Consider the following 27,042-nt stretch of genomic DNA (forward strand, 5'->3'; position numbering starts at 1 on the left):
TACTTCTGTTACGACTCCGCCGCGGCAGCAGGACCTTTCTCCTTGCGCTGCTCTTCCGATTTAGCCCGCCATGCTCGTCCCCACCTGACGGTAGCACAAAGTCCCAACGCGCCCACCACCATGAGAAGCGCAGAGATAGTGCTGAACCAACCCACGCCAATCGACTCAGTTGCAGGCAACACGACCGCCGAACCCACAGCGCCAAAAAGATATCGCACCATGAAATTTCCTGCCACGGCCTCGGCGCTCTTGTTGCGCGCCTGTGCCACATCCAGACAATACGTGTTCAGGCTGGGAAAACAGAAACTCTGCGCGACGCCCTGCAGGAACATGAAGACTACCGGCAAGGGAATTCCGCCTACGGCCTGGTCGACAGACCATCCGTAGATCAGCATAGAGGCAGAGCTGATGAAGCCCATGAACTCGATGCAGCTCCTAAGTCGATCCTCGGCAACACGCTGACCATCTCGTCTGGTGATCCAGCGCTTCACGACGTAGTCTGCCCATCGGCCGCCGCCCAGCGTCCCCACGATGCAGCCCGTGCCAGGGGCGAGGTAGAACAACCCGGACTGTAGCGGTGTCTGAAGGTGAAATCGGGGGTTGAGGACGTAGCGGATGGGCGTAAGAAGGCTGTACTGGTTCCATACGAGTGTACCTGACGCCAGAGCCACTAAGATGAGATTCGGAGACTTGAGCAGCAGGCCGATCGGGCGAAGGGGGCTGGTCACCCGTGCGAGGTACTTAGCCTTGTCCATCTTCGTAGGAAGATTAGCAAGAATCACCTTCTTGCTATTCTTATCCACAATCATCGTCTCGCGCAAGAAAAAAAATGGTCCGATAATGCCCACTCCAGCGAGGCCTGCCTGCAGCCAGAAGATGACGCGCCAGGAGGTGAATGTGCAAATGATTCCCCCTATGAGCGGGCCGATCGTGGGGCCGACCAGTGCGCCGGTGTAGAACCACGAGAGAGCCGTGGCGCGTTCTGTCGGATGAAATAAATCTCCTATTATGGCAGGCCCAATAACCAGGAAAGCTGTGGCGAAGAAGGCAGTGAACATCCGAAATATGAAGAAGGCTGCGATATTGGGGGCCAATGCTGTGGCGATAGAGCAAAGAAAGAACATGGCGCCGGTCGTCAAGCAGGACTTGTACATGTGTCAGCAAGAATTTCACTTCCATGGTCGATCCTAACGAGCCCAGTACCCAAGAGGAGCAGGTACTAACCGTCTTTCGTCCTATTACTTGACACAAGGGCCCCCAGACACAAGGGCTCAGTGCCATAAAGACAAGGTATAACGCATTGCTAAGGCTGATCATGGATCCTGTCGTGTGATACGACGCAGCGACCTCTGGAATAGCGCTGAGAACTGCAGTAGAAGAGATAGGTGACAGAAGACCACACCACGCCATAACAGTGACCATGAGCGTCTTGCGGTGCGGTGGGAATCGGTCATAAGGACTCGGCGAAGGTTCCGCACCCTCGACCTCCGAGTCGTCGGATGTCACCACAGCAGCCTCGGCCTGGGGCCTTATATTCGATAACGTCTGCGCCAGGTTGGCACCGGCGACATCTTGAAGTTTAGGTCAGTATTCCCCCATATTGATGTGCTATTCGATATTCGTTCTAGAGCGATGGCATACCTTCCTCGCCGGGCGCACTCTGGCTCGCGTCCGCCTCTGTTACCACCATTTCGGCAGCGACTTCGAGATTTTAGAACGACGTGCGGCTAGGTCAGGGGCGAGGACTTTTCTTGTCTTGTCAAGAAGGGACAAAAATGAGAGACGACGGCAGTGTAAAATATGCTGGGTTTCGAGAGTCAAGCCCCAGTTCCGAGCTCGGGAGCGGGTCTCTCGTATTTATAAACAGCAAGCAGCGGTCAGAGTCACGCACGACAACACGTCGCAGGAGAATTGCTCGCTTTCTCGCTGCCCAACAGCACGCTGCAAAGTCGGTCAGTAAGTCAAAAGAAGTGGAAGACTCTTCATGCCATCGAAATACGGCTTGTAAGTTACGGGTTTAGCACGGGAATGCTCGGGGAAGTTGTCGTGCTTCGTTGCTCATATTGCTCGACGCTGCCGGGCTGCCGGGTTACGGCACCGGCTTGACCCGGTCCTTCAACCGTCAAGCCGCCTTGTATACGCGGGATCTGTGCAGATTCTGCCGAAAAAATTTTGCAGGTGAAATGCAGTAGAAAGATGGTGCGTGATGACAAGTTCGCGGGCTCCACAGCGATCCGGATATCAATTACCGAGCCATCGGATCTGGACCTTCCCTCCCGCTTTGGCGACTCGGCAAGGCCCATGAACTTCGCCGGTTCTGTGGCATAGGATCATCTGGATTTTGACAAAGTAGAGGTTGGTATGGAAATGGCCTTCACCAATGAATTGCTGCCTCGGGGTCGGCAGGCCGCAGCCAAAATTTGGTAATCGTGTGCAAACGCTGTTGGTTGCAAGATGAACAAAGAAGCAGCAGATATGTCTAGGATTACTTCGGTCTTCCAAAACATTTAGGTCATTTTAGGATCATCGTACTAGACAGACTAGCTGAGAAGCTCTTTGATATCCTCGATGCGTTGCATCTTCCTTTCTTCGTCGTTCATCATTCCTAAAGACGTGGCACTGCCCGGGGGGGTTAGCTTCTCTGAGTTGGCCTAATTTTTTGAGAAAGGCCTGTGTAACCGATTTGAAAGACAATGCAGACTCACATGAACTTCTTCCTCTCCTGCACCTTCAGCATCCTCTCTTCGACACTCTCTTTCACGATGAATCGAATAACCCTGACCTCATCCTCCTGTCCCATCCGATGCACGCGGTCAATGGCCTGAGCTTCCACTGCAAAACTCCACCACGGATCCATCATGAACACTCGCTTAGCCGACGTCAAGTTGAGCCCCACACCGCCGGCTTTGAGAGAAATCAGTAGGACAGTGAATTTGTCTGCGTCGCGGAAATCGTTCAGCACAGCCGCACGGGATTTCTGGGCCAGAGATCCATCCAGACGCAGGAAATCCATGTTGGCTTTTGACAAGGCAGGTTCTATGAGTGACATGAATGAGGTGAACTGGCTGAAGACGACAGACTTCATTCGCGGGTGTTCTTTGCGTAGGGCCCGCAGGTGCTTCATTAGAGCGACCACTTTGGCAGAGGAAGAGTTGACACCAAGCCGCTGGAGGCTGATGCGCGGGGTTGTCTGTCCTGACCTCACCTCCGGGTCGTCATCGTGCCGGACAACTTCGAACAAGTCTCGAGGGTTGATAGATTGACGACAATTGAAGCACTTCGGAACGACATGGTGATCGGTCTCGTGCTTGATGAAATCAAGGAGGCACTTCCGGCAAGCTGAATGCCAGCATCCTGTGACAGTCTGCTCGATCATAGGCTCCTCGCAACACACAGGGCACTCACTGGCGGCTTCATCTCGGATCTGCTGCAGAACATGAGCCCCAAAAGCATTTGCATCTCTCTCATCGTCGGTATCCGCGGTGAATCGCTCGATCAGCGACGACAAGTCCATGTCATCAGCAAAACCAGTCGCTGCGTCGGCGCTCGCGGCAGCCTCGTCTTCATCTGCCAAGACCTCATGGTTGCGGACAAGAGCTGGGTGACAACAGCTCTGGCGCAGCCGCAGAAGCTGGGCAAAGATGGTTGTGAAAGCCTTCATAACGGTCCCCGCCCGAACATTGTCGTTGAATGTTCTCTTGGCACGGGTGAAGATGTAATCATAGATGCTTCGCTCGGTCTCTGAAAACTCAACATCGACGATTTCAATGTGCTTAGCAGGCAGGGCGACGAGCGCATCACCGGTCGGCGTCTTCATATCCTTGGTTCGCCGCATAACCAGCGGTTCCAACACGGTCTGCACGACGTCCAAGGCTTTCACGAAATGGCCTGATTCGAAGGGCACAGTAATAAATGTACGCCAGAACGAGAAATTGTTCCAAGGCTCCACCTTGAGAAACCGAACCAGGCTAAAAAGGTCTTCAAGTTTGTTGACGATCGGGGTGCCAGTGAGCACCCATCTGTGCTCGGCGGAGAGCTCGTAGCACGCCTTTGCGGTCTTTGACTGCCGGTTCTTAATGTTATGAGCCTCATCGAGAATGATTCTAAAGAAATTAACAGAGAAAATGCCGCGATGGCCATCCTTACGACCACCCTTGGATGCTATCTGGTTGAACTCTGAGAGAACCACGCCATAGCTGGTAATGATAATGTCTGGTGCCGTGGCTGCTTGAGCTGAGCAGCAGAGGGTCCGAAGATCGGTTGTTTTATCGTTTCCGTAATACACCATCGATCTAAGTGTCCCTTCTCTCGATGCGTTCTCAGCCTCGCTCTGCCACTGCGCTGTTCATTGTTAATATTGTGTTCCAACGCTGTGCTGCCTTGGCTTGGGGTCCTCAAGGGAAAAGGCTACTTACCAAGAAGCGACATAGGTGCAACAACCAAAGTGGTGCGAGAATCACTACCGACTGCTACCGAAGGCAAACGTGGTAGGTCGTTGACAGACACAAGGCCAGTACTCGATATTTTGGCATCCTCGGGGACTTGGAGCCGATGAGTATGAATTAGACTAAGCATTTGAATAGTCTTGCCCAACCCCATCTCATCAGCGAGGATACCGCCCAGGCAATGTTGCTCCTGTAAAGGAAGGTCGAGGGACAGTTCTCCAGAGTAAGGATTCATGTAAAAGCATGGCTGGTCGGCCACGCGAGGTAGGTCTTTGTCGTCAAAATCTTTGGCCGGCCAGATGTATTCCTCCCAAAGAGGGTGCATTGATGCTTCCTGCCGTTTCCCCCTCTCGTCCTTTTCTTTAGATAACATCCAGTGAAGAGCCTGTTTCTGGTAGGGACGCAGAGTCATTGCAAAGGTTTCACTCGGTTCTGCCCCTGGGGTTGTAAAGTCAAACGACTGTGCCTTTCTGTAGAGCGAGTCAAGCTGGTCCTGTTGTAATTCTTCACCGTCCTCGTCCTCTGACGTCGCGGATGACCCGGCATCCCCTCTTCCTAGTTTTGGAGCCTCTTTGTCGCGTTTCTCTGCCAGGTCAACCGCGTCAAGAAGGCCCTGGCGCTGGTGTCTGGCGGCAGCGGCATTCATCTTGGACGGGTTCAAACTGATCTCCTGGAACAGCCTGACCAAGGCTACCTGGCGCATGCGAAGATCGCGCTCCCCCGATGTCTCCTTCTCTTCGAAAAGCCCTGCAGTTCTATTGTCTGAAAGTTGGAAACCTCGCTGTTCGAATGCGGACCTTAGCAAGGAGCACCGCAGTTGGAGGAAAACGGTGTCGTTGGTCCTAAGCTTTTCAGGTGCGTAAACGCAGGTCCCTTCGAACCTACACACCCTCTGGTCAATCAACGAGGATACCCAGTTCGCCGTGTCCTTGGCCAGGCGGCCAATCTCGACACCCTTATCGTTGGTGAACCGAACGACGACATCGACCCTCTTCATGGCCGCCAAACTGGCTTTCTTGGGAGGCTGGATCTTCTGCCTCTCAATCTTGACAACATCGCCGTGATGCAGCAAATTGGCGCCACTCCTAGTCGCCCACCCTTCCACGCCAAACGCACCGATATATCGGGAAGCAGGCATGAATCTGACAGCGTCGTGTAGGCTTAAATCGGCATCTGGTGGTCGGGTCTCGTGGAATTTCGGTTTTGACGGCGCGGCTAGTCGGGCAGACGCCGTGTTGCCGCTGATGTCTTTCTTTTTGAATTTCTTCCATGTCCCATCAAAGTACATATTAACGGCCGTCTCGATGTTGTCACCACAATGGTCTCTAATGAGATCCAGCACATCAGGCTTCACTTTATCTCCAACGAAGGTCTCGAAGGTGTGCTGATCAAAGGCCAGCGGCCCCGAGTGACCGGATATTGAAGATTCAGCTTCGACATCGGGCTGCGACGCGGAGGAGTTGACAGGGGAGGAGTGAGGATGTAATGGGTCAGCGAGTGACTTGGACGATGCGGCGGGGATCACGGCTGCCGGGCTGGAGGAGGCTGAGAAACCGGCGTCATCGTCAGGACCAGCGAAAAACCGCCTCTTTTTCGCTGGAGGCTCGTCGTCTATATGTGACCCGATTGCGCGAGTCACCATGGCGAGAGTCTGACACTATGTCGAGAGTCGGTCCGCGGTGCTGGTGCGGAAAACGTGTGTCGAGGCTTTCTTTGTCAGGGCCTTGTGGAGGCAGGACCTCATTTCGAGGACAGGAGACGCGACAAGAGGCGAGACGCGACTTCCCTGGCGTCACCACTTTAAAGACCTATCAGCTGACCGCGTTTTGTCAGAGTGCCCACTGCAGGCGATCTCATAGTGATATTTAGTGGGTTGACAGCCTGTAGAACCCACTACGCACCCGCCCACAGGCGCTAACGTTAGGTCCTAGCTTTTGAGAAGTCACGATTTGGAAGCTGCAAGATTCGCAAGAACCGGAAGGAGATAGATACACACATACACGAAGGACTGCAAGAAATTGGTGGCGGCCAAAGTCACTACGAGGTATTGACAGATAGGCTTTTGGTGTCAAGACACCATCATTCGATCCACGTTGGCTGATCAATACTTCTCAGCATGCAAGTTGCCACCTCGGCAATTGACAGCAGCAACCGGCTCTTCACTGTACTTTTTCTCGTCATCTAACAATTAGGAAGGCACATTAACACTTCTTCTCCTAGCCTTGCTGCCATTTTCGACCACGTATCACCAATTGCATTCTACCAACGACGACAAGACAGCAAGATGGCGCATCCGTTATGAGATCCAACATCCAACGGTCAATGTCGTTTTCCCGGAGCCTGGGGCGGGGCTCAGTGCGGCCGTTTGCTCGGCGCATAGGCAACTTCAGTAGTCTCGACATCAACCTCAATCTCGCGTCAAGACGAGGGGTCGTCACAGAGGCAGATGTTGAGAGTGCTCGGAAATATTGTGTCGGCCAGCTGAGGTCTGTTGTACCCTCCAAGCTACCTTAAACTCTTGTTCCCATCCAAGGCCAGTTTCTGACTTCTCCATAGACACGGCGACTACGACGCATATCTCATCCGCCAATTTGTGCCTCGTTCTGCTCAGCATGCCTACGATGCTCTGCGCACGCTCAACCTTGAGCTCGCCAGGCTCCCAGAGACTGTGTCAAATCCCACAATACGCCAGCTGAGGCTGCAATTCTGGAAGGACACCGTCAACAAGACTTTTGCTGGCAACCCTCCACGGGAACCCATCTCCATCCTCCTTCACAAGAACATTACAGATCTCGCCGAGAGGACCGGCTCAAGCACCGCCGCTAATTCCATCAAGTTCTGGCTGCTGCGCTTCATCAACACCCGGGAGGCGTTCATGGACAACAGACCCTTCACCAACCTGGCTGCTCTCGAGGACTACGCCGAGAACACATACTCGACTCTGATGTACATTACACTGGCTGCCATGGGCATGCGTTCTGTCCATATGGATCACCTCGCCAGCCACATTGGCAAGGCCTGTGGTATAGTGGCTGTTCTCCGAGGTGTTCCCATTCTAGCTGCGCCACCGAGGCCTGTCCAAACTCCCGCCGGCGGCGTCGAAGCTGGAAACAACAGGAGCCAGGCGCTTCTCTTACCGCTCGATGTCATGGCTGAAGTGGGTTTGCGGGAGGAGGATGTCTTCCGTCATGGACCCAATGCGCCAGGCCTCCAAGACGCTATCTTCAAGGTGGCGACACGAGCCAATGACCATCTCATCACAGCTCGGGACATGTTGAACAACATCCACCAGAATATGGACCCTGGCCACGAGTATGAGCACCAAGGGGAGTCTGGTCATCTGTATGAGGGCGCCTACGAGGAGGGCGCTACCAAGGCTGAAGTCAAACGAGGCTTTGGCGTGCTTCTCGAAGCTGTGCCTTCGAGCGACTATCTGGAACGCATCGAGAAGGCCAACTTCGATCCATTCCAGATCCGCAACAGCTGGAAGCTGCCGTGGCGCATCTGGCGAGCACTTAGACAACATCATGTGTAGCAACATGAGTGGAATATGCACCAGCTAAGGCTTTGACGGAATTTTTCGTCATTGGCGAGCCCTTGCACCAATCATTGCTGTGATTCCTAACTAGCATATTATCCCGCATGAGTTGCAATGTGGTGGTGATGGCTCGAAATCTTGGTCACTTTCGCCTGTCAACGGAATGAACACGTCAGGTTGACAATGAACGACGGTATAGCTGTATCTGGTCACATTGATAGTTTACATACGTGTTATGTGAGTAAGGTACTGTTTCACATACTGTATACTTCTTCTCCGTCGCGTTATCGAATCTTTCTTGAGCTAAGACTTCGGGCATATGAACAGCTTCTTGAGAACTATCTCCACGCTGCCATCTGCTTGCTGTCCGTAGCCTCAGCACCAGTCTCAGACGAAGAGATTTATCGTCATCATCAGCTCTAACGACGAATACGAGGTAGCCTCAGCGAGGCTCAGGAGCCTGGGTTTTTTTGGGGGGAGGGGGTTTTTTTGGCCCTGAGACCTGCTCGATCTCAAATCGGATGCCGACACTTTTGCCACAGCCAGCCGTAAGCCCTTTGCGGGCTCTCAACTCATAATTGGAAGCTTCACATAAGATCAGAGGTGAAACAATAGTTCCACAGAGGCACGGTCCGGAATGACTTTTGAAATTCTGAGAAGTACGCCTATATCCTAAGTTCTACGTCCGAGTGATGGGGTTCTAGGCGTCAGTCGTCAAGCAGGCGAGGTCCTGCACATTACTCATGTCGGCGGCCCGGCATAGTTCCGATGTCCCCATGCTACATACCATGCAATGGACATCATTGTGAACGCCACAAAGACCACAGATGCATCTGAGGTGCGACTGTCAGCTTCCATTCTTTCAAATTGCGGGGATGTACATGGTCTCAACGTACAATTCATAGTTGCTCCCGTGATGGGGATAACAGTCGGCATGCAAAAGAGCGGGACGGCCAGCAGAGACCATGCTGTTCGAAACGACATTGTTGTCAGCAAGAGAACAACGACATGAAACCAGCACTACACGATGAGACAAGGAGCTCACATACCAATGGAGATGTAGTTGCACACGACGCCCAAGGCACCAAGATTGAAGCTCGCGTGCTTGATCGACTCTCTTCGGTCCAACAAACTGACGGCAATTGGCATCGCGTACGAGGTTGTCAAGCAGATGACGCCAACACCAGAGAAGGCGTTGAAAGCCGCACTGGAACCAAAATAGATCAGACCGAGGGCGATCTGGACAACCATAGACAGCATCATGGCGTTGAATGGCACGCCCAGCCGCCCGTCAATCTTCTTCCACAGGTGGCTTGCAGGGATGGCGCCATCGCGCGCGAAGGCCCAGACGCATCGGGACGAGGCAGTCGTGCACCCGATCCCGCAGATAATGGCCAAGACCAGGAGGGGTACGAGGAGGGCGAAGGTACCACCCGCGGAACCGACGGCGGACTTGATGATGGAGGGCACGGGCTGGCCCGAGGCGAGGGCGAGGAGGCCATCGATGTCAGGCATCACGAAGACCAAGGGAATGAGGATCAGCAGTCCGGCGCAGGTGTTGAGGACGATCGTGCCGACCATGGCCTTGGGGACTTGGGTAGCAGGCTCGCGCACCTCTTCGCACATGCTACAAGTACAGATAAGTTAGTCAGCCATGTCAAAGAGCTTTCATCCGGGAAGGTCTGGATATTGTTGTTTTTAACACAACGGAAGGTTAGCCCTACGAAATAACCATGCCTGTCGAGGATGTGGCATACGCGGCCTGCAGGAGGCCAACGCAAAAGGACCAGCCGGGTGTCCATCCGGAACGGGGTTCGAATGCAGTGAAAACGTATTCGGCGCTGTGGCGGCCCTCCTTGGCCAGAACGAGCACACATATCACGATCGCTATCACGCCAGCGAAAGTCCAGAAGATTGCTGCAGTCTACAACACATATGGGTTCATATCAGCAAAAGTGAAATACTCCAGCAGGATGTCCCTCGGGTTTGGAAGATGATAGTCACGATGTGAAAGCGCCACAGATGGAAGGACCGGCAAACTTCGTCTTACATCCAAGATAGGCAACCAGCGGTCACCAAAGGCCGACACAGCATTGCACAGCAGCGTCAATCCCAGGAAGACCAGAAAGATCTGCCAGGGCTCACCAGGGAATATGCCGACGCCAGCCTCGTCTTCGAACACGTTGATGCAGGCAACCAGGAAGAGTGCAGTGCCGAAATTTACAGCAAGAGTGATGGTCACATTGCCAATCATGTAGAGCCAACCGCAAGTCCAGCTGGCGATCTTTCGCCATCTCGGCGGCGAGAGCTGGAATGTCTGGTAGTACACTCCTCCGGCTGTAGGATAGAGGCTCGTGATCTCTCCGAGAGATATTGCCACGCACATGATGATGCAAGACACACCAATCCAGCCCCAAATGATGTTCGCCGGTCCACCTCCGGCCAGCGGATAGTACATTGTCGTCGAGAGGCCGTAAGGTATTGCAGCCAAGACAAAGGACATGAAGGCTACCTGTAGGGTCGAGCGGTTGCGGGATAGCTCCTGGACATAGCCAAGAGACTCGAGAAGCTGGTTTGCGGATTCTTCCCCGCCGCTGGGTGAATCGATGCTGCCCTTGCGGGTGCCTCCTATCTCGGCATCGTTTTCTGAAGTCGCAGCATGATCGTGATGTGTGAAAAGAGTCGCCATGTTGCAAAAGGCGTCACTGAGACGCGATTTGAAGTGGGGGGGGGGGGGGCAGGTTGTGTTACTGGAGGGGAATGTTATCGGACTCGGGCAAAGTCACAAGAATCGTGAAGTTTGTCTGTCCTGCGGCATGTTTTCCGGAAAACTCAGAATTTAAAGGAATCGAGAGAACAAAAGAAAAAAACCTTCAAACGAAGCGTCATTTTCTCTGTCTTTTTTTTATTTTTTTTCTGGGTTCCCCCGTCTCAAGGGACTTCCCCAGTACAGTTGTACGTAAATGAAAGACCCAAGAAATTGGTCATCTGGATACAAATTCTGCATCTAGGGAGCCCGCAATTGGCAACGAGTCAGATTCGGCAGAGACGAGCGTTGGTCTCAAACCTTCAAAAGACCGCTCCGCCCCATTAAAAGTGACATCACAGGTAGAGTGGCTATAGGGATAGATCCACACGCCGTTCTGCTTGGCCCCAGGGATTCGTGATCTTGGCCTCCAGCATTTGACTCTGGTCTGAAAGTTAGAATTCTCCTGTATGCCGTTCATCTACATGGTAGGTAGTTGTCCGGCGACTTGACATTGTTATCTAGCGGCGCGGCGACGGGCAAGATGTGCGTGTTCCAAGACGGCGAGCAGAGAGTGGGTTCCAGACAGTTGAGATTGAATTGTCAGCGCAAGGGCGGCGAGGCATTTGGTAATGAAAACCCCAGACATTGTCTCATACTCCACACCAACGGAGTTCTGATTTGCTCTCGGATCGTGGATATGGGATCCAAGGATGGACCTCAACATTAACCGGTCTCAAAGATGGGGTGCCCACCAATCCCACCTTGAATGTTCTGAATGCCACTGGGGCAGGGCGAGGCAAGAGCTGCTCTGGTTACACATTCATGACAACATTGCAGTGGTAGAGGGATCCACTGAGAAGTAGATCAACTAATGGAGAGGTGCCACTGCGTATGGGGTTGGGAATAGTTGACCAAGAGAATCATCTGTTGGGCATAATGTGTTAATGCTCTTTGTCCGGAACGACATGGTCTTCAAGGAAGCATGGTACAGTAGTTGATGACTATGTTATTCTCTCAATTCTCTTAAACACCAAACTGATCATTCCTTAAGGGCAATTAACATGGCTCGTACTCGTTAGTTACAATCAGTTGCATACTATTGCAAAGCCATAATGAATTAAGACAGAACAGTCATTTGATCCAACGAGTCTTGCTTCTGAGACTATTGGGGATTAATTATTGGTCCTTCCAACTCAATGTCACTTATTGCTGAGGCTCAGCAGAACAAGCAGCTTCAACCTCATGACCAATATCCCTTGAGAATCACTAGGGGCACAGCATGTTAGTCATGAGGAATGAGCAGCTTTCACACTGTCTTAAATAGATAGAACTGGGTACTATTGGCAATTCCATGATGCAGAAACTATACCAAGCCATCGCTATCATTCCATGCCGACAGCAACCATTCTTGAGGATTCACATGGAGTTGGTCTCGCTAGATAATCAAATTGATGATGTAGTCATGCTAACTGAGCTCAACCGTCGAGATACCGAGTCGAAAGAACCCCCACCCCCCCCCCAAAAACCTCGGAGTTGTATGCTAGTTGCCATCAAGCCAAAAGCATTGAGCCGGCATCTGAGGAATGGAGTCCACATGCATGCTGTGTAGTGAGCTCAGGCGCATGGCTGAATATTTTGTCCACTATTATTGTCCAAGCTTGGAACATGTAGTTACAAGGAGACCCAGAACGAACTGTGAGCAACTCTGGTCAACAGAAAATGTCTGCGAGAAGTATATGAGGACTACATCTACTGCGCAAGGAAAGCACAGCCCAGATGAAAAATTTGAGAACTTAGAATAGATGGGGAAACAGAACTCAATATCTACATACCAATTACGTGTGGTTCGACCCATAACCATCGTATAATAATTGCGAGTGGAGGTTGCTCGGATGTGTTAAATTGCAATTGGGACCTATTAGACAAAAGGTGATTGGAAATGATTTCATTATTGATTGATGACATACAAATGGCACAACTCCAGAATGAATTACAAGGGTGATGTTTCTGCATATAGACCACTCACCTTCTGCGATACATATGTATCAAGTAAACTTGACAACAACCAACATAGGTATTGCTATTCTACTGATGGCATCTACACCGCGTCAACTATCGCCAGTGCTCAGGACACGATAATAAAATCTAATCGTGTTAAAAGGAGGGATGAATGGCTATGCGTCTTACATGTTCGGGTGCATGCCCATCCACGACACCTTTCCACCATACTTTCAACGGCTGCGACGGGTTCTCGACCGTGGGCGTCACGTTTTTGTTGGGTCAGAACTACTCTGTCTGCGTCCTGGGATTTATCCACATACAAACCGGCCAGGAAGTCGCTCGGGCGAAGCAGGAGACGAGTAGAAACAATAAATGAATTTAGGGCTTAGGGGCTGGCTAAATAAATGCTCGGCCCCTTGGTGCTCCAGGAAATAGTTTCATGCACAGGCTAGCACGGCGACTCTCAGCGGCCCCCAAGAAAGACCACCCCCGAAAAAACATACAAAAAAACCATGCGATTGGCGCAATATCTAATGTTGGTATATGCTGTACAGCGATTTCCAAAAAGATGAACACCTCAACACCCGACCCAACGCCATGCTTATACATCCATCTACTGCATAGAGTAAGCAGCAAACAGCCCGAGGATATCAATGTCTAGCATTATGGGACCGACTTCGCTTTTTGTCGACGAGAGGGTACTCTTCATCATCCCCCATCCGTATACGCGCTCCCACACCGCCCACAGACGAGTTTCTGCTGGCCCTGAATCTTCTTCGTTTTGGGTTTCTGGGCATGGCATTTGCGGCATGTCATGTCACCATTACCTGCGGTGTCAACATCACTCTCGCTGGTGAGCTCGGAGCTCAGCTTCGATATCACGGAATTGGCCTGCAGCAGATCTTCGTCCTGGGTCGTTACGGTGCTGAGATGGGAATGTCCACGAAGATGACTTGGCCGCCGACTGGTCCCGTTGCTATCGACGTCCGCTGACTCTGAGGTTGGCGAGGACGTCTGGCCAGAGATGACTGACGATCCTAAGCTCTTTCGTCGGAGGCCATCGGATTCATCCCTTGTCACACCCGACATGGCCTCGCTGCTAGTTCTGGTGTGCTTCTTCGAAACGCCAGCTTTGCCGTCCGAGGACTTGAGCCCCGCGAGGCCTTTCCAGCGGTTCAGATTCCAGAAGGCATGACTGGCGCCAGCTGCATCGGTTTGCATTACGGGATTCTGCGAGCCCTCCTCCTCCACCGCAGGGTTGAAGGAGAACGAAGGCACTGGAGGCGACATCAAGAGTGATGGCTTTGACGTGTCTTCTTCGCCCTTTTTCGTGATGAGCTGTGGCTTGTCCTCGGCCTGCCCCTTGTTGAGAGGTGACAGCTTCAATGGCTGCGGTGGGGGCTTCCGGCGGCCCTCCACAACTGACTTTGGACGGCTGCGACTTGCTACACTGCTCGTAGGACTATCGGGCACATCGCTCGCAGTTGTGCGCGCAGGAACCTGCCGAGGGGACGCAAGGGAGTATGGCAGCTTCCTCGCATCCGCCGCAATGTTGGTAGATGATCCGCGGATGTTTTTGGCGGGCGAGATACTCCTCTCACTCCGGGCTGGCGCCGTCATACTCCCAGCGATTGACTTTGGCCTCCCACCTTCGACGTTTTGTCTCCAGCTGAGAATCATGTCGGAAGACCCCTTGCCCGGGGCTCCCGTGCTCAGGCTAGCCCGCCTCGAATGTGCGGCGCTGCCGATGCTCGAAGTTCGTCCTATGCCGATGATGCCGCGAGGTTTCTGTGAGAGGGTGCTACCCGTCTCCCAGCTCTCGTGGCGACGCTTGTGTGCGCAGTCCTGCCTGAAGACCTTGAGGATGCCCTGATCATCCGTCGTGACGATTATATTGCCTCCTGGATGTGCTGTGCGGGAGATATAGGCCGGCGACGGCTCCACCTTCTTCTTGACCAGGCCTGGTGCTGAGGGTGTCTGATCCTGGCTGCCGGATTCCGAAGGAGCCGCCTGCGATACCGAGACGGCCGCCTCATCCGCGGACATCAGGACGACTGGTGGCGGGTTGCAAAGGTCGTAGATCGGATCGCCAGACGCAGACAGGAGCTGTCTCGTCTTTTTCGGCGCAAATAGGGCTGTCGTCACGATGTCGCCGTGAGCGTCAAAACTCTCACATGGGTGCTTGTCTTTGCCCGAGTCTCCGCTATTGGACGGGCCCGTCTTCCATATAAATGCCTTCCTGTTCTCGCTCCCACTGATGACATATTGGGCATCGTCGCTGAAGCTGGCGCTAATCTGCGTACAGGAGTTCTCGTGGCCCTTGAATTTCGTGTCGAGGCTGCCATCCCTTAGATTGTACACACGGATCCGCGAATCGTTGGTTGAAACCATGATCTTCACCTCACCGGGTTCCGTACCCTTGCCCCCTGAAGTTAGGGACATTGCCACTGCAGAGATGCCAGTGATTTTGCTTCCTTTGGAGTTCTTCCCTCTGGAGCTTTTGGCATGGATCTGGCTGTGAAACTTGAGCCCTTCGGTCTCGTACAACATGCACACGCCGTTCAGAAGTCCAGCGATTGCCATCTTACCGTCCGGGGTGAAAGCCACAGCGGTGATCAGATCCGGTAGATGCACGTTCCAAGCGACTTGCTTGTCTGGGATACTCCAGAGCCGCAGCGTCATGTCTAGGTTTCCGGCCAGGAAGAAACGATCGTCGGTAGGGTGGAAGGCGACCTTCGTCACCACGTCTTTGTGCTTGAACTGGCACAGACAATCATCCCGGGTAACATGCCAAAGCCTCACCGTCTTGTCCATGCTGGTCGACAGGAGGAAATTGTTCTTGCTCCAGCTCAGGTCGATAACCTCGTTGGTGTGACCAGAGAACTCGCGGACTGGGCGCTCGACAAAGACGGGCGCAGAGAGTCTCTCCCCAACAGGAGCTATTGAAGCTTCCTCCTCCTCCTGCGCACGCCTTTCTTCAGGTGTCGAGATGACGGCCCACACCCTCACAACGCCGTCCTTGCCAGCGGCCGCAAGAAATTTCCCATCCTTGGAGAATTCGGTGGCCCAGATCGCCCCGCCTGTCTTCTCCCTCCTCCTGCCGCCTGCGCCCGCCACCGACACCGTCACGATGAGGGCCTTGTCGTCCGCCTGCTCCTCGGAACCAGTATGCTTAGGATGGGTGCCCACGAGCTCCTGGGCGAGGAACATGCGGTTGAATTCTCGTTGGTGGTTCTGCTTGTTCTGCGCCCGGACCCGGATATATCTCGGTGGTTCCTTGTGGATGGGGACGAAGCCCCCCGCATCGACAATGTTGGACGAGAAGACACGAGCGTCGGCGCCGTTCATTCGTTGCTCGCTGCCTAGCTCCGAGTCGCTGTCGTGTACGGAGTCGAAATCCGCTCTGATCTTTCGAATACCAAGTCGGCTGAGAAATGAACCGCCCTTCCTATCAAGAGGTCAAATGCAGAAGACCCAGTCAGCCATGTCCGTGGAACCAGTACCGCCTCCTTCAGTCCCAGCCGTAAGTTTTGCGGAACAAATTTCCCCCACCAACCGACGAACGCGCAACACCTTTTCTTGATCTGTCTACAATCCCTCCATGCTACGCGCAGGATCCTGAAAGCAAGCACAAAGGAGGAATCTGCAACATACTTCTTGTCCCTGGCAGCATCAGCGAGGTTCGCCAGCTGCCTGCTATTAATGTCAGAGCTCTGACGCGGTATGGGATCCGGGGGGGATCTGGGGCTGTCGGGTATCGGTGCAGCAGCATTGCGCGTCCGAGCTTGCTTGACGAGAGAAGAGTCTGTATTTGTGGGCTTGAAGATGTGCTAGAAGACGAGGCACGCTGTCAGTGGACGCTGCTGCGCCTACGTGGATCTTGGTCTACGGGCTGAGTAGATCCTGCTCCGATAACCGCCCTGGAGAGAAGGCGCATACAGGTCTTGTGGACCTGAATATTGACTTACTTGGGACAGCGGATCGACACCCTGGCTGACTGGTGAGGTGCCTGCCGGGCTCTGAGCAGCTGCGGAAGTGGCTTGGACCGTACCGAGGCCTAGGGTTTTGGCAGAGTCGCGATCCGAACTCGCCTTTGCTGAATCTTTCAGGCCGGCGGCTCTCGTTGAGCCCTTCCCCGAGTTGGTGGCCGGGTTATTCGTGGCAGTCGTAGTAGGCGGTGCGACGGTGGTCATGGTGGTGGAGATGGAAGTTGGGATCGGCGGGGAGGCTGAGGGTTTCTGTCTGCCTGTTCTCGTGGGGCCCAATCAGCCTCCTGAGCCCTTCAAGAATCGTGGAGGGAACACACGAGGGCGTGGGGGGCAAGGGGGGTTGTTTCGAGGTGAAGGGACAGACAAGCTTACCATCCGCGTCTGTCGATGGCTCCAGCAGGCTGTCACCGGCAGACTGTTTCTGTCTGGACATTGCTTGAGGGTGTGAGGGTCGTATTGACATCGAGCTGGGTGCCATCTTCCATGATGGTTTCTGGCGCCGGCTTGGGCGCGCCGCGGGGGGATCGAGCCGACACCACTCCTCTGGAGGGAAAGTTTCTTGACCTTCTTGATCCCGAGGAGCAGCAGCAGGAGGAGGCGGCGAACGAGGAGAACAAGCTGCGAGCACCAAGGTAAACAAAGAGAGAGACAGGCACGCGGCGAGCAACGAGGACCCGCAACCGCCACAAGGGAAACGTGGATGGGCCGAGGTGATCAGAGCAGAGGGGTTGCTAGAGCAAAGGGGAACGGGGCCCTAGCCTGTGATTGATCCTGCGGGGCCTTATTTACATTCGCAAGAAAAAGCAGCCCCAGAGACGGTTTAATCTCAGCAGGGGAGAAGGCAAAAGGGGGTAAAGAAGAGTGGATTCGTGAGGTCGCGCTGGTAATTGACTAGCCTCGCACTGCTTGTTGCTGGCTTAAAAGCTCCTCCCTTCATATTGCCCAAAAATAAACATCCTCAAGCGCCAAATGTAGGATGTCGAAAAGGGTCGTCGAGGGCCTTGCCTGGCTTGGCGGTGGGCAAAGATGGTGCGTGGATGTCAGCTTGAACTGTTCCGCAAATTACTCAACACAGGGCAGCGTTTTTGGTGAGGGAGTGAGCTTCTGTTCCGCATTTGGATGGATTGATGTCAGAATGATGACGCGGGTCAGACCGTCCGAAGTGGCTGTTCCGGCTTGTGACAAAGGCAGAACAGACTAAGGGAATTGCTGTCTCTTTGGCCCCGTCCAATCCGGTCGAGTCTCTCCCCGGCAAGATGTACCGACACGGCGTTGGGCTGCGGGAGGGGTACATGCGGCAGGTAACCATAGTAGTACAACGATTTACCTAGCGATGTCAGTTTAGCTAAGGAGGGAATACTTCCTTCCAGCACCCTTTGTCTCCAGCGGCGAAAACAGATAGGGCGATCACTGTTCAGAGTCCTGTTATTCTAATCTATGTAGCGCCAGGGGGTAAGATCATTAGTTCGATTACAACGAAATCCGTAATCACCTTTGGAGCATCCGATCGAATGACAAGGCATGCTCCTATACATATAGCAGCAGGATCCATGGCAGGTGTTTTTTGTGGGTGTATTTCAAGCGCTTCAGACAAAATTGAGAATAACCAGTTTGCCTGGTCTTGACAAGACACCCTTCTGATGATCAGGTATCTGTCGGCAAATTGACTGATGGCGTAGATAATTCTACATCCATCACTCCTCTTGCAGACAATGCGTGCAAACTCTCTGCCTCCCTGATCTTCCTTCTGAATGACGAGGCAGCGTCTCAACCTGTGGTCTTACCCGCCGGCCAGTATTAGTATTCTCTGCACGTGCAGACTGATAGTCTGTTTAGGTGCGAATCCGTTCTCTATTGGCCGAGCACGGAAGGTTGCGTGCTCTCCAGGTCAAATCGCCAGAACCCCAGTCTCCTGTTAGTCGACTGAGCGATCTACTCGAGAAACTCATGTCTGGCCGCATTGCCAAACAGAGCTGGGCGGGCGAGACTGCGCTCATCTAAGGTTTGGACCCGAGCGATACACCATAGATCTCTGATGCTCGACCGTCCGGTGAGGGGATCCATGGCTGAGCGTGTTCTCGATCCCCACCCAGGCCAGCACGGCTCATCTGGCGACCTCATATGATCATGCTTCCTGTGTCTTCCATCGCCCCGCCGTCCTCATCGTCGGTATCGTCCAGGTCGAATATTGGGTATGTCAATATCACAGCGATACCTCCCATCCCCTCTAGCCTCTTCCCGCTCTGGTGGTCACTGCTGAGCACTCTCGCCTCGCCCCCATCCTCCTTGACTTTGTCAACCAAAGCTACGTACTGCTTCCTCGTGGCGATATCCTGACTCCTGAACAAATCGTTGTTGATAAGCAGCACGCCGCCGCCTCGGCCTACCGCTCCCTCGGCCACGGCCTTTGCCACGGGCTTCACACCGTACCATGCCCGGCCATCATCCTTCCTTATTCTTTCCGCCAACTCGTCCAGGTATTTCGTCTCGGATGTGGATTTTCTCTGCTTCATGAGGGCCAAGACCTCGCGCTTCTTCAGCACCTCGTTCAGCGAGTGCACAGACCCGTTGGAGCATTGGGCGATTGTGACGTTTTTCGCCAGGGTCATCAATTTCTTGTCGACAAGTCTTGCGCCTTCTTCGGAGATGTATTGCTTGAAATTGGTCGCGACGTAGGCAGGGCTAGCGAGGAGGAGTGGGCGTGGTTGGGAAAAATCGATGGCACGGAGCAAGGTTGCAAGTATTTTGTCAAAGTATCGCCTGACGGCCTTGTCCTCTCTAGACGAGCCAGGGTTCCCTTTACCGCTGCCAGAGCCACTCACTCTCTGTCTCAAGAGGGTCTGGAAGTCGGTGATCAGGCAGATGTTGGCTACGTGCTCGTCCATAACGACTGCAGCAATAGCCCCATCCCTGTCTTGGTTTAAGGCATCTCGCAGCGTTTGGACTGCGACCGAATCCCAACCATGCTTCTTCCACAAGGTGAAGGGGCGGTTCAGCTCGAGGTCGAGGGTGTGGTACTGGCCGGCGCTGACAAAGGCGTTCGCAGCAACGACTTTGCCGCTAACGTGGAGGGCTGAGGCAGAGGGATCGAAGAATGTTGAGGTGACAGTGATGGTCAAGTCCGTATGAATACGCTCGGTAGAGGATGTGCCGGTCGCGGACTCCTTGGCGACCTTTCGTATAGCGTGTGCGCGAACCACATCGTCGACAGCGATCAGGTTGTTGGCGTGCCACATGTCTTCGGGCTCGGTGGCAACCAGCTGTACTGAACCCTCGCCGAGGTCCTCGATCCGAGGAATCTTCTTGGCATTCACTAGCTGCATTTTATGTTGATATTCATTGACCAGCTTCTGAATTCGAATCAGTCTCTGATGCTGATATTGTTTGATGGGAACGGGCAGCCTTTGTAGTTGAGCAGAAAGTTGTCCGTGTTCCAAACATTGACAGGAGGTTAGGTGAAAGATACAGAGGGGAAAATAGAGGGGTAAGGGACAAGATAGGCTGCTGATGTCATGTGGGGTTGTGGAGTTTTAGAGAGCTTTAGCGAAACTGCAAGGAGTCAGTCAGTACAAAATTCAGGGTACAATTTGAATACTTCCCCACCTGAGCAGTATATACGCATGCTATACAAAACCCAGATATAATGAATGCACTGCAATATCCGAAAATCCTGAGTACACCAAGGGTTTATGCTAACAAGAGCAATATCAAAGTATTAATCCCTGAATACGGAAATATAACAAGTAATCTCTGTGCAAGTATGTTCATTCGCCTTTAGAGCTATTCAAGTATATAATAAATGAATACTTAGATTAATAACTGAAGAGCTATATTCTGATAATTTATCTAATAATAATAAATGTATTCTTATATATTCTGCTCTTTAGTGCGAGCTGTAAGAACTGATGAGCAACTATTACAATTCTTTTCTAAATAGCTTTTATTTTTAATTCTAACTCTTAATTATAATTCTAATTAATTTATTTATATATTAAATTATAATGCTTGCTTTTTTATTAATAGAATTTATTTTATAACTTATATATTAAATAAATTATAATATTAATTTTTTTATATTAATTATTATTCTTAATAATTTTTTATAAATATTTTATTAAATTATTTATATATTTAATTATATTTTTCTAATTAAAATATTAAATAAAATTAATAAATTTTATTATAAAAAAATAAAATAAAATTTTTTTGGAATTATTATTCTTTTTTATTATATTAAAATATTAATTTATTCTTTTTATAAGAATTATAAAATTCGTTATTTTTTTCCTAAAAAAGTATTATAACTTACTTAATTTATAAATTATAAAATAAGCTTTAATAATAAAAATTAAATATTATAATTTCGCGCTAAACAATTAATTAAAATTATATAAATAAAAATTAAAATTATAATAAAAATAAATTATTAAATTATTAAATAATTTAATAAGTTAAATTATTTAAACTATTAATAAGCTAAATAAGTTATATTAAAAAGCAAAATATATAAAAATATATTTATTATTATTAAATAAATTATTAAAATATATGTTATAACTCATTCAGCATGCAAATCACAGGAAAAGCTCTGCTAACAAGGAATTAGATATTGCAACTCAGTATCGAATAACAGACAGTATTATATTAAACCAGTGTTGTGGTGGCCAGGGTGGTAGTTCGTGGGATATGAAGTACAGTGGGTCAAGAATCCTCATACATATAAAGGATACTACCCACTTTTTAAATTCTTTAGCTATAGAAAACAATAAAGCATCCTTTCTCTTCTTTTCAATTTTGAACCTTTTGAACAGATCTAAGACAGATTTTTCATTCTGTTCTTACACCCGTATAGCCTTAGTTTGCTGTTCTTATCTGTACAGGTATACTTGGATTGCATGAGCTCTTGCTTATTGCTTCAGCAGCTATTTATTCCTTTTTCTTTCGAGAGCAATAGCGCTCTAGTTCTGGTTTAATAATATAGTAAGTATGAATTTAGCTATTCAGGCTAATAGCTTAGAATTATTTGCATTATAGTTTGTAAGAATTAGTAAGAGCAGCAAGTTTATTCTATGAATGAGTATACTCTTTTTCTCTGCTAAGCTTTTTTATTTTCTTTATCTATTATGCTTATATAATAAGCTGTGCATTATATCTGAATTCTGAATTATGCTTGAGATCTCTTGTAGAGAGAAGATGAATGGATAGAAAAGGAGTAATATAAGTTCTGGTTGTAAGCTAGTGAATGATGCATTGAGCCTGCAGGCTAATATTACGAAGAAATAAATTCCTTTTTCTAATATTTCTCATATTAATCAATAATTCTATATAGAAGCTGATACAGCTTAGACTTATATAAGCTGTAGCGGAAAGTTTAATTATGTTGAATGTAGATTTATAATTAAATTATAAAGTAAAATGCTTTTAATAAATAATACTTTATAAAGAAAAATAATATAATTAATAAGATTTGTACTTCTTATAATAATCTGATTAGTATACTTTATCTGAATATATCTAGCTATATTAATTCTTTGAATTAAAAGCTTGCTAGTTATATTATTTTAAAAGCAAAGAATATAGAAAGATAAAAATAAGAAACTATTAGTACATATAAGAAATAGAAATTAAGAATTATAATAATATTATCTGATATTAAATTTTAATTAATGCTTTATATCTAATTAGAAATATTTCTATTAATTAGCAGAACTATTAATAAAGAAGATTCCAGTATAGCATAGAATAGCTAATTTAATTTCTTATTATTTATTATAAAACAGATCTTATATATACTTTATTTATAAACTGAATCTTTCTTAAATATCTAAATTTTCTTAATTTCTATAGTATTGTTTTCTGCAGAATACGGAAAGTATTTCAGCTATAGCATTCTCAACTCAAGGATTTCGAATTAGAAAAGCAAAGAAATATCAGAGAAAGTAATAACTAAGAAGCAAGATAGCTTTTATATCTGAAAACTCTTTCAATTAGATACTTAATTCAGCTAATTATTTAGCTAATAACTATTATAATTAGAACTTTAGATTTCCTTTCTATAGTAAGCTTGCTAATAATGAATTGATATTATTTGCTTATATAGAAGTTTCTTTATAGCTAAAGCAATTCGATTAATAGCATTAGATTAAAGAGATTGATGATATTCAAGTATTCAACTTTATAAAAAGCTTCTATATAAATATAATTATTGCTAGAGAAGTAGAGAGATTTATTATAAGCACTAAAACTTGAAATGAATAGAAAGAGCAACTATTAATTACTTATTACTCTTAAGATTATCTTTAAATATATATTTTCAAGCAGAAGCATTTGAATATTATTAATAATTATTTTATTACTAATATTGCTAGCTTCTAATTATTTATTATGAATTATAATAATGCTCTTATTTATCTTAAAATCAGAGATAGTTAATCTGTAGCAGAAGCATAGATAAAGCTCTTTTTAATCTGAATTAAGCGCTTTTAAGCTAATTATAATATTACTGCTGAAAGCATTAGTAATAAGAAGTAGCTTTATCTTATGGAAAAGCTATTAAAAGTTTATTATAAAGTACTTTAGAAGAAGATTTAAGACTAATTTGCTTTCAGTGCTACTAATCTTCAACTTTATTAATAAGCTTAATTTCAAGATTCTTCTATACTTTTATCTCAGCTAGTTCTTAATCAGATATAGCTTATTCCTATTCTATATTTAATATATAATACTCTTAGTTAACTAATAAATCTATTAGAATAAGCAGTAGAGCTATTATATTATTAATTGCTTTAATAATTAATTTATAATTAGTAAGCTTAGCTTAAACTAATTAAGCAGATCTTAAAAGCTAAATCTGCTTAAAAAAATAATTAAGAATATAACTAATTAGCTTTAATAATAAAGCAATTCTGCATTAATTAAATTATAATAGCAAAATTCTTAAAGCTATAAACTAATATTTTTAAATAGATATAGAATATCTTATATAATTAAATTAAAGCTTTATAGAAAATCTTATAACTAATTAGATATTTTCAAACTATTTTTGTAAGAAATTCTTTTTAAAGAAATATAAATTTCTTATAAATGAGTATTATCTATACAAGTTTGAAAAATAAGAATAAGTAATATTCTAAAGTATAATAAGCAGAGATTAATAAAATTCTAAAGAAGAATGAAACTTTATACAGATGCTATAGCTATAGATTGAAGTTCTATAGAGCTCATGTGTAATGAGCACTGCAGCAATCCGAAGATTCCTAAGTACACAAGGAGGTTTATGCTAACAAGAGCGGTATCGAAGTGTTAAGACCTTGAATACGGAACCGTACAAGTCTTAATAAGCGATGCAAGTATTCACTGCCTTTGGGGCTATTCAGTATAGAAGACTGAATACTTAGATTGATAACTGAAGAGCTATGTACGAGATCTATCTAATGGGAATGAATGTGTTCTTATATATCCAGCTTTTTAGTCCTGTTAGTAGTATTGGTTGTTGGATCTCTTGGATTATCTGGATGATCCAACTGATTCGGATTACTATGGATCAGTTACTAATCCATTCTGATTCTGTAATTCTAACCCTTGCTTATGTAAGCCTTAGTTCTTAAGATATTGAATCCTTATCTTTCCGGATAGTTGTTCCGGATATTCTGGCTAGTAATCTGCATATTGGATAGATTATAACATCATCTCTCTTCTATCGATCGTTGTTCCTAACGATCTTCCGTAAGTATCCGAGCAAGTTATTCGTATATACAGTTATGCCTTCCTAATCAAAATGTTGAATAGAATTAACAAATTGCATTCTAATCATTCGGTAAAAACTCAAGAGCATTATTATCTTGCTAAGCTTATTTCTGCTTTTGGTATTGAAATGCCTGCTTGTGCTTATTATCAGGAGACGGAGGCTTTCTATTGTTTCGCTGAAAACTCTTCTTGCTGTGAAGAGTGTATTTCTCTGAATTAGAGCTATAATACTAATCATTTCTCAGCTTCTGCTGGTTAGTTTCTTCGTTTCTTAGTATTCTCTGTGATTACTGATTTTCTTCTTCAACGGGGCGTTTGATTTGTGAAAAGTGCAAGGTTTTGAGCGAGAAAGCTGAAGTAGAATCAGCAAATGCTGCTGCTCTACAAGCCTTGCTAGCATTGCAAGCTCGTCTTGATTGTATACGGAAACAGCAAAGGCTATTGGAGAAGCATGCTGCAGAAATGATTCGTTGTAGTTTCAATTCCTTGAAGAGGTTTGCTAATGAGGAGGATTGCAGTCTTCGTAAAGAGGAGATTCGTTTGATGTTTTAGGAATATCTTGAGGTTATCGACTGGAGTTCCTTGGCCTTTGATCCTAGCATATCTGGTTGGCTTTTCCTTCTGGAGAGTGAAACTGCAGCGCTTGATTCTCAGTCCGGAGCGGAGCAATCGTCTTAGGTGCTAGTTTTCCTTTTCCAATATTCAGCTACCTTTTCCTGAGCATTTTTAACGTTTTTCTATAGTTTCCAAGAATTTTCGCTTGCTGAGTAATCTTTTCATTTAACGAGATATTCTCTTGTATTATCTATGCTTCTATACTTGAGAATCTTCTCTATCTTATATTCTGATTCATTGTTTTCCACTTCTGCTATATTATCTATTAGTATTTCCTGTGCTGCTGATTCTAGCAGTAAAATATGAAAAACTAGATATATTCTTATCTCATAAAATAGTACTAACTTATAATTAATTAGAGAAATCTATTGCAAGATTTTGAATAATTCCAACTTCTTATAATCAAGTTTGTTGCTAGATCTAATTATTTTGATGTTTTTTCAAAGTAGATAGATCTTATCTCCTTTCTATAGGATTGGTTTCTCAATCCTTTTGAAGTTTGCATACTATATCATTCATTCTTGAATGAATTGTAATTCTGATCGGAGTTTCTTCTGAACTTTCTTAATTTTCTTAACTTTTTTATTTGCAGCTTCTGCATCTGCTTCCAGCAGTATCTTGTAATAAGCTATTGGATTGTATCTATAGAGCATAAAGAATAGTGATTTCTTTATTATGCTTATATCTGCATTATTATAAGCGAATTATATAAGAAATAATAGATTAATTTAATTATTCTATTTCTAGTTAATATAGTATTGAAAGTATTATTTAATAATCTGATTTATTCTTTCTATCTATTTATCTATTTGCAAATGAAATGCTATAAACATTCTATAGTATATTCTAAGCTATTTTATAAGTAAAGTTCAAAACTTTAAGTTAAACTTTCTATTTCTATTGGAAATCACTTCTTCTAATATGCTATAATTAGCAATAATTATTCTAAGGAATGCATATATAAGTTCTTCTGCTATACTGCTTTCCTTATAGAGAAGAAAGTAAGTATACTTGCTTAGTTTGCAAACTATTACTAGAATGCTATTATATTGCACTTTAGTTAAGAGTTCTTATAAGAGAAATAGCTTAATAATAAAGTTTAAACTAATAGATTGCTAAATAGTTATAAATACTGATAAGAGATACAGTAATCTGTAAAGCTTGTATCTTTCTATCTTATTCTTCTTGCAGCTATTGCATTATTATAAAATGCTCTCAATCCTTTTTCTAAGATCTAATAAATTCCAGTATCTTTTAATATATTTATAAATTACTCTAACTCTCTAATATTCATATGCTAGTATATTATATATATTCTTAATATAGTTATCTTATTCGTTTGAAGTTATTAATTCTGAATTCTTTTCCAAAAATTCTATTCTGAAAGCAGTATTCAGTTCTCTATATGCATTAACAAGATTTCCTAATTTATCTTGAGCAAAGATATTCTGTATATTCGAAGAATCTATATCTCGATAGTCTGATCTTCTGCTAAGAGCATCTGCTTATTCATTCTCTAAGCTTTTGCAGTATACAATCTTGAAATCGAATTATAAGAGAAATTCTACTTATCTAACTTATTACTTATTCAAAACTTTAATTATTATAAATATAATCAGATTCTTGTAATCTAAGTGAATTATAATTGAATATTGCATACTAATGAGATAATATTGCTATTTCTCGAAAGCTTTCATTATTGCTATAAGTTTCTAATTAGAAATTCTATAGTTGATTTCCGAGCTATTCAACTTTTTTAAAAAGTTGCTTATAATTCTTAGATATTCTTAATTATCTTGCTAACTAAGTTATTCTCTGAGTATATATTCTAATATATTAGTTTCAATTTCAAAGGATTTGTAGAGATCTGCTTTATATAGAATTGGTTCTGAAGTAATATGCTTGATGATCTCATTGAAAGCTTCTTATGCCTTGGAGATTTATTCGAAAAGCTATTCT

General features: G+C 46.6%; 6 protein-coding genes across 6 annotated transcripts; 1 reads left to right on the plus strand and 5 right to left on the minus strand.

Annotated features, from left to right (window-relative positions):
- Positions 1-8: 8 nt before the first annotated feature.
- On the minus strand, positions 9-1,690 carry M406DRAFT_67002 (uncharacterized protein; the record flags this gene model as incomplete). The annotated part of the gene is made up of 3 exons (XM_040925031.1): positions 9-1,145; positions 1,225-1,571; positions 1,642-1,690. 3 exons carry the CDS (start codon positions 1,688-1,690, stop codon positions 9-11), a joined length of 1,533 nt encoding a protein of 510 aa, XP_040781562.1.
- An 801-nt stretch (positions 1,691-2,491) lies between these two features.
- Positions 2,492-6,051, minus strand: M406DRAFT_271861 (uncharacterized protein). Its single transcript, XM_040918128.1, has 3 exons — positions 4,416-6,051; positions 2,706-4,341; positions 2,492-2,619 (listed from the first exon to the last, which is right to left on the minus strand). The coding sequence occupies exons 1-3, from the start codon at positions 5,731-5,733 to the stop codon at positions 2,541-2,543; spliced, it is 3,033 nt and encodes a 1,010-aa protein (XP_040781563.1). The 5' UTR covers positions 5,734-6,051; the 3' UTR covers positions 2,492-2,540.
- A 716-nt stretch (positions 6,052-6,767) lies between these two features.
- Positions 6,768-8,184, plus strand: M406DRAFT_285350 (uncharacterized protein; the record flags this gene model as incomplete). Its single annotated transcript, XM_040918608.1, has 2 exons — positions 6,768-6,931; positions 7,002-8,184. The coding sequence occupies 2 exons, from the start codon at positions 6,768-6,770 to the stop codon at positions 7,978-7,980; spliced, it is 1,143 nt and encodes a 380-aa protein (XP_040781564.1). The 3' UTR covers positions 7,981-8,184.
- A 425-nt stretch (positions 8,185-8,609) lies between these two features.
- M406DRAFT_271865 (amino acid transporter) lies at positions 8,610-10,919 on the minus strand. The gene is made up of 5 exons (XM_040918129.1): positions 10,034-10,919; positions 9,708-9,907; positions 9,033-9,610; positions 8,880-8,951; positions 8,610-8,816 (listed from the first exon to the last, which is right to left on the minus strand). Exons 1-5 carry the CDS (start codon positions 10,670-10,672, stop codon positions 8,725-8,727), a joined length of 1,581 nt encoding a protein of 526 aa, XP_040781565.1. The 5' UTR covers positions 10,673-10,919; the 3' UTR covers positions 8,610-8,724.
- A 2,318-nt stretch (positions 10,920-13,237) lies between these two features.
- Positions 13,238-16,926, minus strand: M406DRAFT_344264 (WD40 repeat-like protein; the record flags this gene model as incomplete). The annotated part of the gene is made up of 4 exons (XM_040921961.1): positions 13,238-13,642; positions 13,718-15,151; positions 15,182-16,141; positions 16,702-16,926. 4 exons carry the CDS (start codon positions 16,924-16,926, stop codon positions 13,442-13,444), a joined length of 2,820 nt encoding a protein of 939 aa, XP_040781566.1. The 3' UTR covers positions 13,238-13,441.
- Positions 16,927-18,839: 1,913 nt separating this feature from the next.
- On the minus strand, positions 18,840-20,145 carry M406DRAFT_285359 (uncharacterized protein; the record flags this gene model as incomplete). The annotated part of the gene is made up of 1 exon (XM_040918609.1): positions 18,840-20,145. Exon 1 carries the CDS (start codon positions 20,043-20,045, stop codon positions 18,840-18,842), a length of 1,206 nt encoding a protein of 401 aa, XP_040781567.1. The 5' UTR covers positions 20,046-20,145.
- Between the last annotated feature and the right edge of the window lie 6,897 nt (positions 20,146-27,042).

This window comes from Cryphonectria parasitica (genome assembly GCF_011745365.1).
Source record: "Cryphonectria parasitica EP155 unplaced genomic scaffold M406scaffold_1, whole genome shotgun sequence".
Taxonomy (NCBI): Eukaryota; Fungi; Ascomycota; class Sordariomycetes; order Diaporthales; family Cryphonectriaceae; genus Cryphonectria; species Cryphonectria parasitica.

Excerpts from the sequence above, each read along its gene's own strand:
- M406DRAFT_271865 (XM_040918129.1), bottom strand. The coding sequence starts at position 10,672 with ATGGCGACTCTTTTCACACATCACGATCATGCTGCGACTTCAGAAAAC. Across the intron at positions 9,611-9,707 it reads TCGACAGGCATGGTTATTTC|CATGTGCGAAGAGGTGCGCG; the intron begins GTAGGGCTAACC and ends CTGTACTTGTAG. Across the intron at positions 8,952-9,032 it reads GTGCAACTACATCTCCATTG|CATGGTCTCTGCTGGCCGTC; the intron begins GTATGTGAGCTC and ends CGTTTCGAACAG.
- M406DRAFT_271861 (XM_040918128.1), bottom strand. The coding sequence starts at position 5,733 with ATGTACTTTGATGGGACATGGAAGAAATTCAAAAAGAAAGACATCAGC. Across the intron at positions 4,342-4,415 it reads TGCACCTATGTCGCTTCTTG|CGCAGTGGCAGAGCGAGGCT; the intron begins GTAAGTAGCCTT and ends AACAATGAACAG. Across the intron at positions 2,620-2,705 it reads CAGGAGAGGAAGAAGTTCAT|TGCCACGTCTTTAGGAATGA; the intron begins GTGAGTCTGCAT and ends CCCCCCGGGCAG.